Raw genomic sequence first — 20517 nt, 5'->3', positions numbered from 1 at the left:
TATCAGTGTCACATAAGGCTTTATCGCCTTTCCTTTTCTTGTCCCCACCAAAGGTTATCCAGAACAGAGCTCCAGAGGCTGGGCATCGTGGCCCATGCCTGGAATCCCAGCACTTTCGGAGGCCAATGCAGGAGGATCACTTGAGGCCAGCATTTCAAGATCAGCCTGGGCAACATAGCAAAACCCCATCTCTACAGAACAGAGCTCCAGTCCTTTACAGTCTTATTGTCAGCAAGATAATAGAATGTGTCTAAGCTACTTATGAAAATATTCTACTTATTTCTTAATGTTTTGAAAAGGGACAATATTTAACATCCAGGAGTTACTCTAAATGCTGGAGACTGTAAGCATGGGGCAGGCAGTGGTGGAGACCATATTGGATGGGGAAGTCTTTCAATTTCCCTTACATCATATCAAGCAGTTGAAGTCTAAATATTGGGCAGGACTTGCCTAGGTGATGTTCATCCTGGCCCATCTTTTGAAAGAAGGCTTGAGAAGGAACCCTGGGATGTCACCAGTGATCGTGGGACCTCTTTTTCTATCAAAAGAAGCATGATGTAAATGAGTCCAGGTTGGATTAGGTAAGGAATGAGACTGAAAAGGAGATGAGATCTTGAAATCAGCCAATCTCATAGCCTGGGGCAGGCATTTGTGGTCAGCTGAATCACACTGCCTTGGGATTAGCCAGTTTGGTTTTCTGTTTCAACAATAAAAAGTCTTGCAAAACTGTTGGCATGTGAGACAGAGGTATCCAGAAAGTCTTGGCATCTTTTCCAGCAGCATAACGAGTCTTAGGGAAGAGACTTGTTAGAGCATGGTCCATGCACTCTACTACCAGAGAGAGGTCCACGTTCAAAAAGGATGTAGTATTGACTTTCAGTTTACTGAGACCTATAAAAGGAGACAAAAGCACTTTTACTCTTTGGAAAAAAAAAATAAAAGAAAAGAAAAGCAGAGTGGGAGGCTAGGGTGCAAAGCAAAGGGTGTGTGTGAGGGAATTTATTTTGAATTTGCCATTATAATGGAGGACCATCATGATAGTTTTGTATCTATTCCTCAGAAAAGGATGCAGCAGCACTTTCTTTAGACCAGCTTGGGTGGTCAGCAGACTCTCTCAGGTTTGGGTAGGCAACAGCTTGTTAAAACTCAGATTGCTGGGTTCCAACTCCAGAGTTTCTGACTCAGTGAGTGTGAGGTGGGGCCCAAAAATTTGCATTTCTAACCAGTTTCCAGATGCTGCTGATGCTGCTGGTTGAAACTTTGAGAAGTACTGCTTTAAAGCAGTGGGAGAAAGATACTGCATAAAGCCTATGAGGTCCCTGATCCAGGAAAGTTACAGGTTTTACTTCTAATTTGTTTTAGGGGACCACTGTGTTTGTAGAAAATGTGTATGTGTATACGGATGTGTGCTTAAAGCATGTGTGTGCATGTGTGGATGTGAGGGTGCACTCGTATACCATATGCCTCTACTGTTCTGTAAATAAAGAGAGAATCATCCCCAAATGCCCTGACTCAGGAAGCTTCAAGTATCTCGGTTCTCATGCAGATAAAGTGGTTAAGTAATGAGCCAAGAGACCTTTAGAGAGGTAGAGATTTTGCAAGGGACTGGTTATGGTTTAGGACCTCAGCCCCTTCAATAAATGCTGTTGGGAAAACTGGATATCCACATGCAGAAGAATGAAATTGGACCTTTATCTCATACCATATATAAAAATCAACTCAAAATGGATTAAAGACTTAAATGTAAGACCTCAAAGTACAAAACTATTAGCAGAAAACAGAGGGGAAAAGCCTCTTGATATCAGTCTAGACAATGATTTTTTGGATATGACCCCCAAAAGCACAGGCGACAAAAGCCAAAATAGACAGATGGGATTACATCAAACTAAAAAGCGTCCGTACAGCAAAGGAAACAGTTAAAAGAGTGAAGAGACAACCTACAAGAATGGGAGAAAATATTTGCAAGCCATTATCTGATAAGGAGTTAATATCCAAAATAAATAAGGTACTCAAACAACTCAATAGCAAGAAAATAAATACCTGATTAAAAAATGGAAAAAGATCTGAATAGACATTTCTCAAAAGAAGACACACGAATGACCAATAAGTATATGAAAAAAGATGTTCAACATCATTAATCATCAAGGAAACACAAATTGAAACCACAATGAGATATCACCTTACTCCTGTTAGAATGGCTACTATCAAAGAGGCAAAAGATAACAAATGTTGACAAGGATGTGGAGCAAAGGAAACCCTTGCACACTGTTGGTGGGAATGTAAATTAGTACAGCTGTTGTGGAAAATAGTATGGAGGTTCCCCCCAAAATTCAAAGTAGAACTACAATGTGATTCTCATATACTCTTAAAACATACCTGAGTCTTGTCTTCATAAGGGAAAATCTATGATTTTCATTCTTTCTTTCAATTTCAGGTCCCACTAGCTACAAGTTATTCAAAGAACCTAGTAATTATTTATGACTATTTGAGACTTCAGTCTGGGAACTGGAGAAAAGGTGACCTTAAATTTGTGGTCTACTTTGGGACTGTGAATTTGGTGGATCTCCAACTGTTGAGTAGGAAAACACTAATAAGAAGAACCAGTATAAAATTGGGCTCAGTGCCTTTCGGTATTTCTGAGACAGAACACCTGAACCAGGGACCAAGTCAAAAATAATTTGAGATGGAAGTTGGTAATATAGTCCCAGGCATTTAAAAAGTATCAATGTCAATATCAAACAGAGAAAGTTCTTTTAAATGAGGAATTTTGTTTCTGAAGTATTAAGTTTGAAAGGTTAAGTTCAGTCTTAGAACTGAAATAGAAGCTTCAGAGTTAGTGAGAATTAGGGCATTTAATGGCAATGGTTCTAAACCTACAGTAACATGTCAGCATTAAGAGATTTGTCAAATCAGACATTTTAGTTGATATATATATATATATATATATATATAAAATGTGTGTACCCCTATGTGTGTGTGTGTGTGTGTGTGTGACTGTGTGATTAGAGTATAGTGGTGAGTTGGTCATTTTAAAAACCTCCCCAGGTGGAAGGCTGAGGCAGAAGGATCGCTTGAGCCCAGGAGTTTGAGGTTGCTGTGAGCTAGGCTGACGCCACGGCACTCGAGCCTGGGCAACAGAGAGAGACTCTGTCTCAAAAACAAACAAACAAACAAACAAACAAAAAACCTCCCCAGGTGGATCTGACTTAGCACTTAGCTCTAACTTGAAAACTCCTGACCTTGAACTTGCCATGGTTGACTATCTTTTCAAGTCCACTGACGACAAGGCAGGATCATAGTTTGGAGGGACAGAGTGACACATAGTTAGGTAGGACCCTGCTCAACTCAAAGCAGGAGCTCAGTAAGTATTTGAGGAATATCAAATAAACTTTAATAGGGCCAGGAAATTTGCAGTGGACGGAGAGCTCTGATACAGGAAGTTTGACCAAAGTCCTCAATGCTTTGTTCACATTATAGTGTAGTGGCCAAGAATAAATGGCAGTTAGGCTGCCTGGATTCAAATTTAGTTCTTTCATTTGCTAGCTGTGCAATTTCAGGTAAGCTATTTCTCTAGGCCTCTATTTCTATAAAATGAAGATGATAATACTATCTACTTCATAGAGTTTATTTGGGGATTTTAAATGAAAGAGTCCATGGAAAGCACTTAGAATGGTGATAAGTACCTAGTAAATGTTACTATATGTTAGTCATCATTATGTAACCTTTGTTATTATTCTTCCATCACTGACTCAATCTCTTAATTTATGTGTACCTCTCCTTCCCTCTCCCCCTCCAAGGGTTTCTGCTCCAGAAAATTTCCACCCGAATAATTCCTCCCTGACCTTTAGGTCTTATTCAAACCTGATCTGTCCCCGTAAGGCTTCTTAACCAGCAATGCTTCTAGCACCACTTCTGGGCTGTTGGGTTACACTGAAGTAAAGGATCAATTTTCTTGTGTGTTTCACAGTCGTCACTTAGTTACTTTTTGTTGTCAACTGGATTGTAAATTAGTTAAGAGTCAGAGGCTGAATCATCTTTGTCTTTTTTTTTTTTTTTTAAGAGACAAGGTCCTGCTCTGTCACCCAGGCTAGAGTGCAGTGGCATGATCATAGCTCACAGCAGCCTCAAACTCCTGGGCTCAAGTGATCCTCCTGCCTCAGCCTCCCAAGTAGCTGGGACTATAGGTGTGTTCCATTAATTATATCCAACTAATTTTTCCTTATCGTTTTAGAGATGGAAGTCTTGCTATGTTGCCCAGGCTGGTCTTGAACTCCTGAACTTAAGCATTCCTCCCAAAGTGCTGGGATTACAGGCGTGAGCCACCACTCCTGGCTCCCTTTTTAAATCTTCTTAGATTTTTGAACAATGTTGAGTGAGTAGTTGATGCTTAACAAAAACAGGAAGTAGGTGCAGGGAGGAAGACTTTGGGCTCTAGAGTCAGCCTGCCTAGGTTCAGGTCCTGGCATGACCAGGAAGAGTTATATAACCTTGGGTAGGACATTTCACCTTTCTGAGCCTCTGCTCACTACTCCAACAGTTTTTGAGGAGTAAATGATACAATTCATAAGACACTTAGCATGGAACTTGGCACTTAGTAAATGTTTATAAACACTCAGAGAAGCAAGAGATGACCCGAAATTAATAGGAATCCCAGATCCATATTTAAGACCCCTTTTGGTATATTACTCTGGGAACCTTGATTTTTCAGTTTTGTTTGAACATCCTTCCTGCTGCCTAGGACAATGAATCCCAGGGCACATTGGATTGGCCCAGAAACTCACTTTTTTCAATGTAATCTTCTCCATATTGCTGTTTAATGTCTGGGGACAGATGCTTCCAAATGGCAAGTTTTTTTTCAGTTGTCTTTACTGGATCTGACAATTCTGTTTTGAACAATCCTGGTTCAATGCATGAGACGTGCACACCAAAAGCTTTCATGTCCCGTCTGTGAAAAGAACCCATTGAAGATGTTTAATCCAGGTTTGTTTAGAGAATGTTTGCTATTTGGATGATTATGAATCTTTTCATGGAATCACAGAATTGGGCACATTGGAAAGAAGTATCTTGTTCTAATCTCTTATTTTGCAGATGAGGAAACTGAATTTCAGGGTGGTAAAGTGAGGGCTGGGTTAATGGCAGGGCAGAGAAGGAATCCGGGTGGACCCACTCCTAGGCCAGTATTCTCCCTGAGCCATCCTCTCATCATTGACTTGATGAGCATTCAGGTTAAGTGCAGGTTTCTTCTCAGTACTTAAAGTTCCTTATGGCGAAATGGACTTATGACTGGCCTCTGTGGACAAGTTGACCCCATTCTAGCAAGGTGAGGAGATTGCAGCACAGATGAGGTTATGCTGAAGGACACAATGTGACAATCCCAGATGTGACTAACCTGCTCCCTATGCTGCTGAGCAAGCTTTTTCATCATGTCACTGCAGAAAAACCAAAAATCTACTCATTTACTAGACATCAAGTTTTTTGAGGAATCATGGTGCCCCTTTCTTTAAAGCAAACTGATGAACAGATGCTCCTCGATTTCGGATGGGGTTACATCCTGATAAACCCATCAAAAGTTGAGCATATTGTAAATTGAAAATGCACTTATTAATAATACATCTAACCTACAGAACATCATAGTGTTCAGAACATTTGCATTAGCCTTAAATGTGTTCAGAACACTTATATTAGCCAACAGCTGGGCGAAATCATCTGGCAGCACAGCACATCACAGAGTGCTCTCATGGCTAACTGGGAGCTGTGGTTTGCTGCTGTAGCCCAGTAGCATGAGAGAGTATCTTACTGCAAATTGCTAGCCCAGAAAAAGATCAAAATTCAAAATGACTTCTACTGAATGTGTCTCACTTTCACACCATTGTAAAGTAAAAAAGTCATGCAGAACCACTGTAAGTCAGGGACTGTCCACATTGCAGATCAGTATGAATAATCATTGCTTAAATTTAATTTATATTTCTACCAGGAATATATAAGAAAGTAATTATTCATTTCATAGAAGTCTTCACCATAAGATTTTTTAAAAAGCTCTGTTAGTGAACTTAAAATATGATTTAATTTATCTTGGATTCTGCTTTCTAGCAACATAACTATTGCATAGTTTGAAATATATTTTACTAAAAAGGCAAATTAGCTTGGCCTAGAAAGATTTCAAAAGGTATGTCACTTGCATTAAAATAAAAAAGATTATTTTCCAACTTAATCATATTTTATTCACCTGTTCTCCTTTGGATCTCGGAAGTAGCAGTGTCAAGAGGGTATTTTGGATGACTTGTCTCCTCACCCACTCATGAAAATAACATGCAATCTAGGGACAAGTGGCTTTAACCCCATCTAAGCTTACTAGGTAAGTTAAACCAGTAAGAAATCAATATGTTTGCTGGGCAAACACAGCTTTAAAGAACCCCAACCCTCTCTAAAACCAACTGCTGCCCCTAAACCTTCCTATATATAGAAATTCTGGAGCTGCCACTGGCTCGTGCTCTACATGCATAATACCTTTCGAATACTAGTTCCATGATTTATAACTAAATAAACACTCTTGATTGATTATTCTTAGGCATATAGCTGCATTGCACATCTCACAAAGCCTTCAGTTGAAATCTCTTTTAAAAGTGAGCAAATGTCTAAGTCTCCGTATTAAAATTTTATTACGATATTGCTGCTTGTAGAGTGGAACCAAAGGTCAACCAAGGAGACTAACGGAGGTCCTCTATGACCTTGCATCTCAAAGCATGATCTCTGGATCATGAGCAGCACCTGGGAGCTTGTTAGAAAGGCAGAGTCTCAGGCCCCACCCCAGCCAGCCCCACTCAATCAAAATCTGCATGTTAACAAGATCCCCAGTGATTCAAATGCACGTGTGTGGTTTGGAAGCGTTGTTCCAATATCATTGTGTTTATTTCCTAGGAGAATCAAACTTGGCAAAACAGAGTTTTTCTATCTTTACCAATCTAATCTTTAATAAAAGTTTTAAAAAGTAAGGTAAAAATAAATAAATAAATAAATAAATAAATAAATGTAAAAAGTAAGGTAAACCTAGATTGAAGGCATATATCATAAACTCTAACATATGCCTTCAACAAATACTAGTTGAAAAAGCAAATGGATGAAAGCCTGTATCTAACATTTTCTTCTCTCTTGCCTATTGCAGCACTACTCAGTGGAGTGTCTCCATTTGTGCTCCAGTCCCTTTCTCCAACCTTCTGCCTGCACCACATGCGGGGAGGCTGACCTGCATTCACTATACTCTGGCTTTGGTCAACTACAGAAGGTACAGTCGCCTGGAAGTGTGGTGGGAGATCAGGAGGAGAGAGGGGAGTAAGTCCGGCTAGTTCTCCTCCTGTGGTGTCAACACTGGTTATTTTACTCCTCAACTGAAGTCAATAACCTCTGTGTCTCCAGGATCTGGAAACTACTCTGTCTCCTCATCCTTTCAGTCCTATGGATAGAAAGGCCTCTGCTATCATTAGCCCCTTGATTCTACACTATCCTGTGGGATTTCCCTAGACACCTCCCACATGTTTGTAAATAGTCCTTTAAGCAAACTCTATTTCCTTTACCCAATATTAATGTGCCACTATTTCCTACCAGAACCTTGACTGAGAGAACCGCTTGCAATTTAGAGACTTTGAACTGATAGTGATAAGTTCTGGCTCTAGGTAAGATGGATTAATCACACTCCACCCACCCCCCATCTCTCTCATTGAATGCAGCTGTAAAACCTGGACAGAATGCCTGGAGCAGCTATTGAATAACTAATACTATTGTGTCTGCAGTTGACAGTGACACCAATGGAGAGACCTACACTGATTTAGCCTCTTTGTACGATTCCCTATTTGCCACACTGAGCAGTTGAAAATAAATTCACTGCCACTGTCAGCATCACTCATTAATGCAAAAAGTAAAAAAAGAGTTAGATAGACTTGGGTTCAAATCTGAATTCTATCACTTATCAGCTGGGTGACCTTGGGCAAGTTACCTAATCTCTTCAGTGGTATCATCTATAAATTGGGAATAAAGTACTAACTAGTATCCAGTACATAAGCATTCAATAAATGTTGGCAGCTATTATTTTCTAATAAGTCAATTAATTTGCTTTACCTTAAGCAGTCATTGAAGCCTTCCACTGCATATTTGGATGGGATATATCCCCCACCAACGAATGCAAGCCGACCCCCGATGCTGGAGACATTGATAACCCTCCCTCGAGCTTTTTTGACCAAGGGAAGCATATTTAATGTCACACTGATGAGTCCAAACAGGTTCACTTCAATAGGTTCTCTGTAGTCCTCCACTGTCAGCCAGTCTGTGGGGGCCAGCACCCCGAGAACACCAGCATTATTAATCAGGCCCCAGAGACCTAGGACAGAGAGGAAGGAAAGGAGGCATGGTAAAAGGTGGTGCTTATTTGGCATCTTTGATGAAAATGAAGCCCCTGCTCTACAAAATGGTACCTTTTCCTCCTCGTACTCATATTTTCGTTTGAAATTCTTTGCAGTTTGGGAAGTGTAGCAGAGAAAGTGGGAGGCTACATTGAAGTAATTGAAGGTCTCACTGTTATTCAATTGCTGGTTCTAAATGTCAAATACTGATACTCTTTGAGTGAATCTTTCTACTTTTTAATCTCAGATGTAGAGTAAATTGGTCTATTTTTCCTACCTTGCTTGATAGCAAGACCAGAGAATACTTACGAAATGTTCTATGTGGAAAAAGAACGATATCAATCTACTTCACATTTATTTTTGGTAAAAAGAAAAATCATTCACTTGGCTTGTTTTATGATGGGAAACATTTAATATTGTTAAAGGTATTTGAAACTCAAGCATTAAAAATTATCTGGAACCTTATCAAATCACTACTTTTGAGCTTTCGATTCTCAAATATATGTTGAAGATGTATTAGATAAAAATCACATGCATTTGTTTTTTTCCTTTGAGGACCCCAATATCTTAATCTGTGAGAATATTTCAAACTTCATTCAAAGCCAATAAAAATCTGCAATCCAAACTAGTATTTAGATTTTAGTGGAACCTATTGCAGAATGAGCACCCAATGGCTCACTACTCTACTATGACTCTCTATGACACTTATACTCAAATTCTCAGGCCTTTTTCTACCTCCCCCGTTGAAAATATGTGAGCTCTAGTACAATTTTGTAGTGAGCAGTGGGTCCGAGGTAACCAGATGGCAATTTGGTCATTGCCTCCATATTCTCCTGTCAATTTTAGTCCCAAGTTTTTTTTCTGTGTCTGTGACTAGAGTAGCACTTGATGAGAAAAGACGAGAAAGTCAATACTTTCCTCTCAGCTTGAAATTCACCCATTGGGACTTAAGACTGAGGATAACCTGGGCTGTGTTTCTCATGCACACAGACAGCCTGCACTTGGAACTACCCAGAAGCTATCCTAAGATCAGACAAGCACACAGCTGGTATTTAGGAGACGTTTTCTCAAAAGGTCATCTATTTAGCTTCTGTTACTTCTCTATCTGCTCCCCCATCCTCCCCACTCCCATATCTCTCACCTTTTTCCCCAACGTGGTTCTTCACCCACTGAGCCGTCCTCTTGACATGCTCTGCATCAGTTACATCCAGCAGCACTGTGTGAAGTCTCTCTGACGTTTCTGCCTTCAAAGCTGTTGATCCCGACTCGGTCAGACAGGCAGCAATTACATGAAATCCTTTTTTATCAAAAGTTCTAGCTGCCAAGTTTCCAAAGCCCGAGTCACACCCAGTGATAAAGATGTACTTATCAGTGATGTCTGCAATCTTCAGTTGTCCTTTATAATTCCACAGAAAACCACAGAGGATTAGGAGGACTAACACCCAAAAGAGCATTCTTTTTTTTTTTCCTGTATGTGACAGGGACACTCCTTTCCTGTGCAATAAAAGAAGATGGTATCCTGAGTGTTCAAAAGTAGAAAGAAAACTCAAATTAGAACCCTCAAGGCATCATAACCCAGGATTGATGAGTTTGAAATATTTTAATGCGTTTGAGTGGATAAATAGAAAGTTGAAGAAACGATAACTCTAATTTAGTTGTTTTTTGAGAAGATGGCCATTGAAATGATTAACTGCTCCTCTCAAGAAATGAAAAAAATAACCGTAGTATTCAGAGAAATTAAATGTAAGACAGAGGAGAGCCACTGCAGAGCTGACAGGGTCGTAGGGTTGACCTGGGCAGCTGAAGTCGTGTGCAGTGATGACATTACTTTTATGAGTGAATTCATCCATCTGAAAGATAGACACTCATGGCAAAATCTTACCTGTTGCTACTTCATGAAGTTCAAGAGCAGAATAGGTTCAAAATCTATTAGAAAGCATAGTTCAATTGTAATTGTTCTATCAGACTCCCAATTATCTTCAGTCAGGAAAAGGAGAGCGTTTTGATGTTGCCATTAAGAAAGTATTCCCAACTCAGTTTCCATTTTCTTATTTTAAATAAAGTGAGAATGAGAATGCAAATGTGGTAAAATGTTAACACTTAAAGAATCTGGGTTGTACTATTCTTTTAACTTTTCAATAACTTTGAAATTATGTCAAAATAAAAAGTTAAAAATTTGGCAAAGGAAAATAAAGAATTTTTTTTTTTTCTGAGAAAATGCTTCATTGATTGCTTTGGGTTCCATGCACGACCTAGGTAAGAATCCCAGGATTTTGGAGTCTGGTAACCTTGGATACCAAGTTGCCTGTGTTCTACTCTTTGGTAAGCTCACCTCCACAGCCACTGGAGAAAAACAAAAGCTTAAACCAAAGCAGTTGGATTCCCTCTTCCCTCCCATCCTTTCCGCATCTCCCTCAATCTTCTCTTTCCCTAACCAAATCCATTTCCCTCTTGTGACAAGCAAACAGAGAGGAGCTTTTTAATTGTTAAGGATGGGCTCAACTCGGGGAGGGGAAGGGGGTGAAAAAAAAAAAGAAAAAGAAAAAAAGATGGACTCAATTAAAATGTGTTGTCCTCATTAGGCACAGCTCTGGCTGAGGGTCATTCAGGCCTGTAGGCTGAATCCTAGGGACTGCTGACTCTGCCCTAGAATTTTGCAAAGCCTGTCCTTATGCCAAATATTATTGTCCAAAAATGTTGATTCTTCTTCAGTTCCTAAGGTTCACATTCCTCTAAATCATTGGACTAAGTAACAAACCAACACAGGTCTTTGACCTCTAGTGGCATTTTAGCCAAGATACCACCTCTGAGCAGAAGCCTCTAGTCAGAGCCATTGGAGACATGACCTGTACACAGAAGCCAACTGATGGCCAATCGTTTCCTTGACACTGAGGGTAAATGAGTAACAGCCACTAACAGGGCTGCTTCAGCCACACTCTGCCAGCTGTGGCCACCTTCACGTGGCTCCCCAGTCCCAACGGTTCAGAGAATCAGGGCACTGACCTTAGTTGCTTGAGTTGTTTGCCTACCTACTGTTTTCCAATTGATCTCACAACAAACTGCTTGGGTCTAGGCAGTAGGGCAGTGGTTAGGAGCCCGGACCTCAGGGCAGAAGCAGTCAGATAGAGTTCCCATCCCAGTTTCACTACCATCAGAGGGCCCTTGGTCAAATTACTTATTTTTTCTGAGCCTCCATTTTCCTACCTGTAACATAACATCTATGTTGGAGAGTACCTGGTAAAATGAAGTGACTCCATGCCTGCCACATGGGAAGGACCTTGTTACCTTTATGGCAGGATCAATCACTTTCACTTTGTGAGGGTCTGCTCTATGTATTGCTCTTATCTAGGCATGGGTTTCTCAACGTTAGTACTTTTAAAAAAATTTTCAGAATATTATAGGAGTTCAAACGTTTTGTTTACATGAATTGCTTTTGTTTGAGTCAAAGTTTGAGTCAAAGTTCTAAGTGTGTCCATCACCCAGATAGTGTGCACTGTACCTGTTAGGTGTGAGTTTACCCATCCCCTCCTCACCCTTCCCATCGACTGTAGTACTTTTGATATTTTGGGCTAGATAATCATTTGTTGTGGGGTCAGTCCTGTGTATTGTAGCATGTTTTAGCAGCATCCCTGGCCTCTACCCACTAGATGCCAGTAGCACCCCTCCCCCAGTTGTGACAACGAAATATGTCTCCAGACATTGCCAAATGTCCCCTGGGGGGACAAAATCACCCCACTTGAGAACCACTGATCTACAGCTTCCTTGTCGTGGTGAATCTAGAACTTCATAGCTTCCAGAACTACTTCTCTGGAAATTTAGTCATTGGTTCCTTGGTAGTATCACATTAAGGAGAATTTATTTTTTTATGGCCTTAAGAGAAAAGTTTTTTTTTTTTTTTTTTTGAGACAGAGTCTCACTCTGTTGCCCGGGTTAGAGTGCCATGGCGTCAGCCTAGCTCACAGCAACCTCAAACTCCTGGCCTCAAGCAATCCTACTGCCTCAGCCTCCCGAGTAGCTGGGACTATAGTCATGCGCCACCATGCCCGGCTAATTTTTTTTCTATATATTTTTAGCTGTCCAATTAATTTCTTTCTATTTTTGGTAGAGACGGGGTCTCGCTTTTGCTCAGGCTGGTCTCGAACTCCTGAGCTCAAACAATCCACCCGCTTCGGCCTCCCAGAGTGCTAGGATTACAGGCGTGAACCACCGCGCCCGGCCAAGAGAAAAGTTTTGTTCCTTATAAAAATTATTCATATCCTGGTGCTGCAAGCATTAATTCCTATAATTTTTTTTAAAAAAGTCTTTTTGTCATCAGGAGGATAAGAGGCAGTGAACAAAGCCAAATTCATGTATGACACTATTGTGAATTTAGAAATTACCAAATTAGCACTCACAGCATTTGTGAGGTCTGGGTTCTGGCTGAGCCTTTTAAGTTTGGGCCACTACAAACTCTTCCGAGGGTGGCTTCAGGTGGGTGGCCAACTGACTCTACAGAATTCAGAATATACTCCTAGAAAATACGTGGTGCTTTGGATTCCTGGTTGACCAAGTCAGGTAGGAATGGTAGTAACTGCTATGGTTTGTTGAGTGCTTACCTGGGACCTATAAATATTTATCTTATTTAAACCTTACTGTAAAATTATCTTCATTTTACAGATGATGAAAAAATTCAGAAACGCAGTTTGCTAGGCTGAAGATATAATTGTAGTGGTGATTCTGGGACTGATACCCAGTCCACTGTGGTTCCATCACTGCCGTGTGCATTCCCACTCAACTCTGGGAGCCTGGGCCATGCGTACACTTCTCTGCGACACCAGTGCTTCCTTCACATGACACTTGGCATTGAGCCGATGTTCAGTAAATGTGGCGGCAGGAAAGAAGGAAGAAAGGAAGGGAAGAAGGAAGTCTCCATTCTAGCTCCAGGCTTCTGTTGATAATTGGTTAGTCTTTGACACCTCTGACTCATTAGGTCAAAATTATAATAGTAATTATAATAATGTAATACTCATACTTCCAATTTTGGTAACTTTAAAAAGTTTTGAGAAGTGTTCCTGTAATACTTATCTCATTGGCTGGGTGCGGTGGCTTATGCATGTAATCCTAGCACTCTGGAAGGCTGAGGCGGGAGGATTGCTTGAGCTCAGGAGTTCAAACCCAGCCTGAGCAAAAACGACTCTCTGTCTCTACTAAAAATAGAAAAAATTAGCTGGGCATGGTGGCGTAAGCCTGTAATCCCAGCTACTCAGGAGGCTGAGGCAGGAGGATCGCTTGAGCCCAGGAGTTTGAGGTTGCTGTGAGCTAAGCTGATGCCATGTCACTCTAGCCTGGGCAACAGAGTGAGACTCCGTTTCAAAAAAGACAAAACAAAAAAAGAAAACAAACTTATCTCATTTAATTGTCAAAATATTTTTGGTGTAGGGTAGGTATCATAACCAAGGTCATTTGCCAGATAGTGGCCAGAACTAAAACTTTGATCTCCCAAACTGTGTGAAAAGAGAAGGAAGAACTGCAAAGAGATGAACACATCATCAGTGAATAGCAAGAATAAAAAACACTTTATCAAAAAATGTTCAGCGTGCCACAAAGATTCAAAAGAAACCAAAAGAGGAGAACTAATTTTCTCTTTCATCTGCCAGAATGCTTGATAGTAACTGCTTGCTAGCAGCTGTGGGAAAATATTGCAACTCGATGACTGTCCTTGCTCCCTTCTGCTTCTTTTAACTTTCTCTTTCTGGGTTTCTTTTCTTAGTAAAAAATTTTTAAGTAAGAGTCTTTGATTTCACTTCTCTTATTCACCTTCCTCTGCTCTTTAAAAATACATGATGACAGTTAAAAAGAAAAAGAACAGAAAATGTCTCAATGTTATTGTAAGGTATGCTTTTTATAAGACATGTAGAGTCCTTTCTAGATAGTTCCTCCTAGCCCACTAGATTTTATTTCCTCATAACTTCATGCAGGGTTTCCTTTTAGAAAACAATACTAAAGCTAGCCAACCAGACCGATAGGCGTTCGTAGAATCTTTATTTACTTCCAATCTGTTGCAATGGTGGCCTAAGTTGAATCAACAACTATGTTGTTTACCAAAATATGTCAAATAGGGAGCATTGTGCAACAACTTTCTAAAATATTCTCTTTTTGGAGTTCTCTCGCACAAACTTTCTTAATACTAAGAGCAGCTGGACGTGTATGCCCTTTGTACATTTAAATATTGTAAATCTGGTTAACTTACACAAAATTCCTTTTCATTTTTACCTCTTCCTTGAAATAAAAAACTCTGTTTCTTCTTAACCCAAGTGGCCTTTCAGAGATTGGTTCTGCAATTTCAGGAAAAAAGCTTTGGAACCTAAGGATACAAACTAACTCCTAGGACTAAAGAATTATGTTTCTGTGGAAAAAATGTTCAAGCTGGCACCCAGAAATCTGAATTTTTTTTTTTAAATGGAGCCAAGGAACCCTACATGAAATGTGCTTGCCTTAAGCAACAAATGTTCTTTTGAGAGTCTGATTAAATAATAACTATAATGATTGTGAGGCTGATGATGGTATTATTGAGATGGTATTCATCACGGGAGGGTGAATTCCCTCAGTCAATGGGCTGAAGAAGCTCCTCCACTGATTAGTCAGTCACATTTCTCTTCAATCGGGCTTCCCAGGAGGAGGGAGGCAGGCTTGGTAGCCAGACTGTGCTTTGCGCAGTAAGACGGTGAAGCCGGGAGAAGCCACCCTTCCCCGCGCAGCCGCTCTCCCTCCCGGAGCAGGTACAGCACCTCACACAGGGAAGACCTGCCTGCCATATTATATTTTACGTTTTTAGTTGTAAGGATAAAAGTATCTCTGATTTTTCTTTTGTCTTCCCTCAAATCTTTTAAATTGTAATTCACCATAACATTCATAATTATTATTTGCCAGTGTGTTTCCTGACAGTGTTGGCAGGGTAAGAATTATTGTTAAAGCCATAGTTACTTTATTTATGGTCACTGAATAAAAACTGCTAGTCAGAAAAGAAAGATTCTATGTTGTGTAGAATTGTAGCTTGTAGTCACAGGCTTTAAGGAAAGCTTAGAACAGAGAGAGAATGTATGCATAGATGCCAAAAGTGTGTTCAAACCTTTGGTATATTTCTTTCAGCCATAGCTGTCTGTGAGCAGAAGAAAAGGTTTGAATTTTTAAACACTGTCCCTTAAGAAAGTAACATTTGTTGTAAGGATATTAAAACCAATGCCTATTTTCCCCATTTGAAATGTATAAAGTAGTGATTTTTTTTCCTTGTATATAAACATTGAGATTTGTTCTAAAATTTGAGCACCCCTTTTAAATCTTAAAAAAATGCGGCTGGGTGTGGTGGTTCACGCCTGTGATCCTAGCACTCTGCGAGGCCGAGGAGGGAGGATCGCTTGACTTTAGGAGCTCGAGATTAGCCTCCGCAAGAGCAAGATGCGTCTCTACTAAAAATAGAAAGAAATTGACTAGACAACTAAAAATAGAAAAAATTAGCCAGGCATGGTGGTAGTCCCAGCTGCTTGGGAGGCTGAGGCAGGAGGATCACTTGAGCCCAGGAGTTTCAGGTTACTGTGAGCTAGGGTGATGCCACTGCACTCTAGCCTGGGCGACAGAGCAAGACTCTGTCTCAAAAAAAAAAAATCTTAAAAAATGCAATGCAAAGATAATATAACATTTAACTTTCATTTTAGGCAGTATCTAGCCAAGGATATTTTTATAGCACCTAATATATGCCAAGAGATACCAAGAGAAACAAAACATAATCCCTCCCTTGGGCTAATAATGTAGCAGGACATTTCAGAGCCATTTGTACAAACCTAAATTTTTAATTTAAAAACGTGCTTTCTTTAAACTTTGTCCCCACCTGTGAAAAATCAAATCATTGAGAGAGAGAACCATACCAGCATTTGAAATACCAAAGCAGTGGATCATAGAATGGGGAGAAAATATCTGAAGCACGTTTTTTGTTGTCACCCCAGGATCCAGGGATCAAATGTGCAGTGGGGAATTTCCCTGCTTCCTTATGACCTCCAGGGCATTTTTCTCCCCAGGTTAGTGTGTGCAAGTTCACATCTGATGACACTGGTAAAGCAGGTAGACAAACAGATCAGATCCGCAGTTGGTAGCAAATCTGTTGCTCCAGTAAGAAACTCATATAAGATTCCTATGCTTTTTGGAGCACTTCTCTCTCCAGTTTCCAATTAATCATAACATTCACAGATGGTGTCAAATAGGCCCGGAGAGAATAACAAGATGTAAATTTAATTGTGACTCTAGGGAGCTAAGGGACATTCAAAGAGAGACCTGGAGGCTGGGCGTGGTGGCCCACGCCTGTAATCCTAGCACTCTGGGAGGCCGAGGCGGGTGGATTGTTTGAGCTCAAGAGTTCGAGACCAGCCTGAGCAAGAGCGAGACCCCGTCTCTACTAAAAATGGAAATAAATTAGCTGGACAACTAAAAATCTATATACAAAAAATTAGCCAGGCATGGTGGAACATGCCTGTAGACCCAGCTACTCGGGAGGCTGAGGCAGGAGGATTGCTTGAGCCCAGGAGTTTGAGGTTGCTGTGAGCTAGGCTGAAGCCATGGCACTCTAGCCCAGGCAACAGATTGAGACTCTGTCTCAAAAAAAAAAAAAAAACAAAGAGAGACCTGGAGGAATTTAAGGCAAGATCAGAGGTCACACTGAGATTTCTGTGGTGAGAAAGGCTCCCATCACTACCTTCTAATATATTACATTAAAAAAAAAAGCAACAATTGACCACAGCTGGAAAGACAACTTGATTCCTTCTCTAAGAGTGAGGAAAACGAAAGAAATTTTAGATTGACTTGATACATGAAAGAATAAATGACAAAACTCAGTCATCAGTTACCTTATTAAAGACAAGTGGGACCCAGAAGCTGTTGACGGACTGGCACAGCCAATGGCGACCTTCCTGCTGTGCGGGAGGAAGGAAGTGTTGTGCCACCCTGGCCACGCCGAGCCTCTCGCAGACGAGGTGCTTGGGCTTCCGTGGAGCTCTGAGTGCTACATGTGTGAGGAGTCCTCAGCTTCTCTCCTTGCCCCGTGAGTCACACCCACTGTGAAACGCAGTGATGACTAAGTCTCTCTTCAGTGGATGAAAGAAGCCAAGAAGCTGGAGGAATCAGCAGCATCTTTAGTAAATTAAGTTTAGCAACTTTTAACAAGGACTTAAAAAATGGTCAATGACATTCCTTTTACTGTGAGTACGATCTCTTGACCAAGTTCAGCAGCTGAAATAATGTAACATGGAAGCATTTTGTAAACTGCCTGCTGTATTGTTTTAATAATTTAATTTTCAGATTATGATTATTGTTCATGATCTCCAGTTTTTTTTCTTCCTGTTAACCTGCCTTTGTTTATTTGGTCCTCCTTCCCTTCTAAGGGAGTAAGTAGGAGAAATCAGTGTCTGAGATTCATTTTACCATTTATTTAAGATTGTTGAGGAAGGAAATCAAAACAGTTTAATGAAATGAGGTTTTGGAATTTTTTATGGGTCTTAATTTGTGTTTTAAGGTGTGACAAGGAGAGCTTACTAAAGTGGCCTCTGGAACTGAGATCACTGAGAACAGGAAAGGATGCCTCCTCCCCTCCCAGAGTTGGTCTGTTCCAGAGTTTGTCACAGCTGACCTGGCCTATCCTGAGACTGCAATGGAAAGTACTGAGGCTGCAGGTGAGGGGGGAAGGGATGGTGCTAAAGACCCCTCTCCAGACTGCCATGACCCTGTCCAGTCACACAGGAAAATGCAAACTCCATGTCACTGTTTCTTTTATTGTCATTTTCTTGTATACCAGTTTATTGCCATACTCCTTGAATTTCCTAGACTCTCAGTTCCTTCTTTGAAAAATGCAGTTATTGTGGTTTAGGTGGGGTGAGCCTATGAATGAACAAACCTGTCTAGGTAGAGTCCAGACACTGCTATCACCCTTTGAATTAAATGGGGGATCTTTTTTCTCCAAAGGAATAAAAAACCAAGACTGAAATTTACTCAGGTAAACATTTAGAGTGCCCAAATATACATTTTCCCCTTTTAACATTCCATAAGTCAAAGTAAGGCTTAAATATAAAACCTCTTAGAAAAATAATACATTGCTTAAATCCACATAAATGAACGTATAAATAATTAATATTGGAACCCTCCTGTGTGCAGGTTGTTGTCACTGAGAGGTGACATTGTTGTTGTCATTGAGAGGGAGAGCCTCAGGCACATGGTTGGTCACAGAGTATTGAAGGGAAAAGGGCAAAGGTTATAGCAATAGTACGTTTTTCTTACTTAATATTCTTGCCTAGTGTAGCCCTGTTTAAAAACTTCCCAAATAGAATTTTTAAAAAATCAGAGGTTTAGACTGAGTTGCATGTTGGGAATTAGAGTTCTTGCCATCTGTCTGGTGTGTCCCTCTGTTCCAGTGGGCCCAACTCGAGGGTTCAGTTTCAGTCTATTGGCACCAGGATTAGAATGCTCCCTCCCCTCGTCCAATGGTCCCATTTAGGTGATCGGTTAATGGAATCGTTTGTTAGCAGCATCTTATCCAGACCATAACCACATCCACATTCAATTTCACATCTTATGTGCTAAGTTGTCTTCCATTCCACCTCTTTAATAAGCAACCTTTGAAAGTGCTGCTTTGTTCCGAACTCTCCCTACACTGAACTTCTGGTCATCAAAGGTGATGCAAAAAAAAAATTCAGAACCAAATTGCCTTTTGATGTTTTTCCTAGTTCCTTCTTACAACAAAAGGTTGCACTGTGAATTTTATTTTAATGTTGATAAGTGGCCTGTAAGTATATAGAGGTAAGGCTAGATACTCATAGACAAAATAGTAACGATATGGATGTCCTTCTTCTTCTTCCAAATCCATATGCTCCCCTTATTTCTGCCCAAGAATGTCCTCTCCACCATTTCCAAACACCAATACCAAGAATACGCACATCTAAGGCTGTCTCAGACAACATACATCAGACTTCTTGCAACTGCTGCATTCTGGGGATGGTCTAAGTCACAGATAATTCTAAAATGGAAATAGAGAAAAGCACTTACCCCAGCCCTGCAGGCTGTGGTGGATCCAGCTCCTGGAGTATGTCTGATGTCACCCTTGTAAGGCTGGCCAGGTGGGTGAGGCTGGTTAGGGAGCACGCATGGGGACCTCTTCCTTCCTGGAATAACAATAAAATCCCCTCTCCCAGGTTACTCTCAGTGCAGAGTGTTTCCCTGAATGACTATGAATTAGCATAATGACTTCATGTTTTAAAAAGCGTATTTTGTATTTTATTTCCCCTCCCTTTGTCAACAGACAGTTCTCTAATTTCCACTATGGACAATCTGTCCCCTTGTCCCCTTTTTACACCAATAATGCCTTTGACATGTGAGCAGCTTCCGTGTAGCTAGGCTTGGTCAAAACTAGGAGCTTAGTTTCTCATTTGGCTTTTCATGACTCCCTCAATTGTAAGATGAAGCTGGGCTAATCTTTGGTTTCCCTACAATGTAAGATCCTTAGGTACACTAATAACTAGAGACTGAGTCAGGGGAACGTTGGGTAGGTTCTTTGAAGAAAGATTTTTCGTATTTGCAGAACACACATGCCTTTCACTTACTCAAACAGAAGGTCCTGTGTTGGAAAGTGGGGTGAGGAGTATTATATTGGGGTTTATTGTTCTGGAAAGGTAGGTAGAACAAGAGAGAAGACGGGGGAGAATAGAGGTAACAAATGACCAGGAACACTGGGGATTCCCAGCAACATGGACACTTTCGAGAAAGAAGGGTGGAGGCTTAGAAAGAAAAGGTGACTCCCACAGAGGGAGGGAGGTGGGTACTCCTTTTGGTATAACCGTCTTGTGCAGAGCATTAAGACAAAAAATTTCCGTGGCTTAAGCATGATTCTCTTGCTAACTTTCCTGGCTCCTTTCAATCCCAGGCAGCTTCTTTTTCCCAGAATCTTAACTGAGATGAGTAACATATTAAATGAAATTAAGAGCAGATGCTAGATACATGTGATTATGTAAAATGCCAATACTAGCCAGAAAGAACTTCCTGGGATCCATGAGGTGGGGAGGAGTTGGAGGTAACTCTCAACAATTAGAGAGTGCTGTCTGGAGACCCTGTT

General features: G+C 40.6%; 1 protein-coding gene across 2 annotated transcripts; it reads right to left on the bottom strand.

Moving 5' to 3' along the window:
* Positions 1–266: 266 nt before the first annotated feature.
* On the bottom strand, positions 267–19687 carry DHRS9 (dehydrogenase/reductase (SDR family) member 9). Of its 2 annotated transcripts, XM_012650713.1 has the most exons (6): positions 19455–19687; positions 17267–17530; positions 9535–9912; positions 8113–8371; positions 4782–4945; positions 267–891 (listed from the first exon to the last, which is right to left on the bottom strand). In XM_012650713.1, exons 3-6 carry the CDS (start codon positions 9845–9847, stop codon positions 665–667), a joined length of 963 nt encoding a protein of 320 aa, XP_012506167.1. In that variant the 5' UTR covers positions 9848–9912; positions 17267–17530; positions 19455–19687; the 3' UTR covers positions 267–664. The 2 variants fall into 2 exon arrangements, with proteins under 2 accessions (XP_012506167.1, XP_012506169.1); XM_012650715.1 differs by lacking the exons at positions 17267–17530; positions 19455–19687 and adding an exon at positions 10276–10321.
* Positions 19688–20517: the final 830 nt, after the last annotated feature.

This window comes from Propithecus coquereli, unplaced genomic scaffold (assembly GCF_000956105.1).
Source record: "Propithecus coquereli isolate 6110/MARCELLA unplaced genomic scaffold, Pcoq_1.0 Scaffold34, whole genome shotgun sequence".
Classification (NCBI taxonomy): Eukaryota; Metazoa; Chordata; class Mammalia; order Primates; family Indriidae; genus Propithecus; species Propithecus coquereli.
The sequence above is the reverse complement of the archived record's forward strand: the minus strand, read 5'-3'. Positions and strand labels throughout refer to the sequence as shown.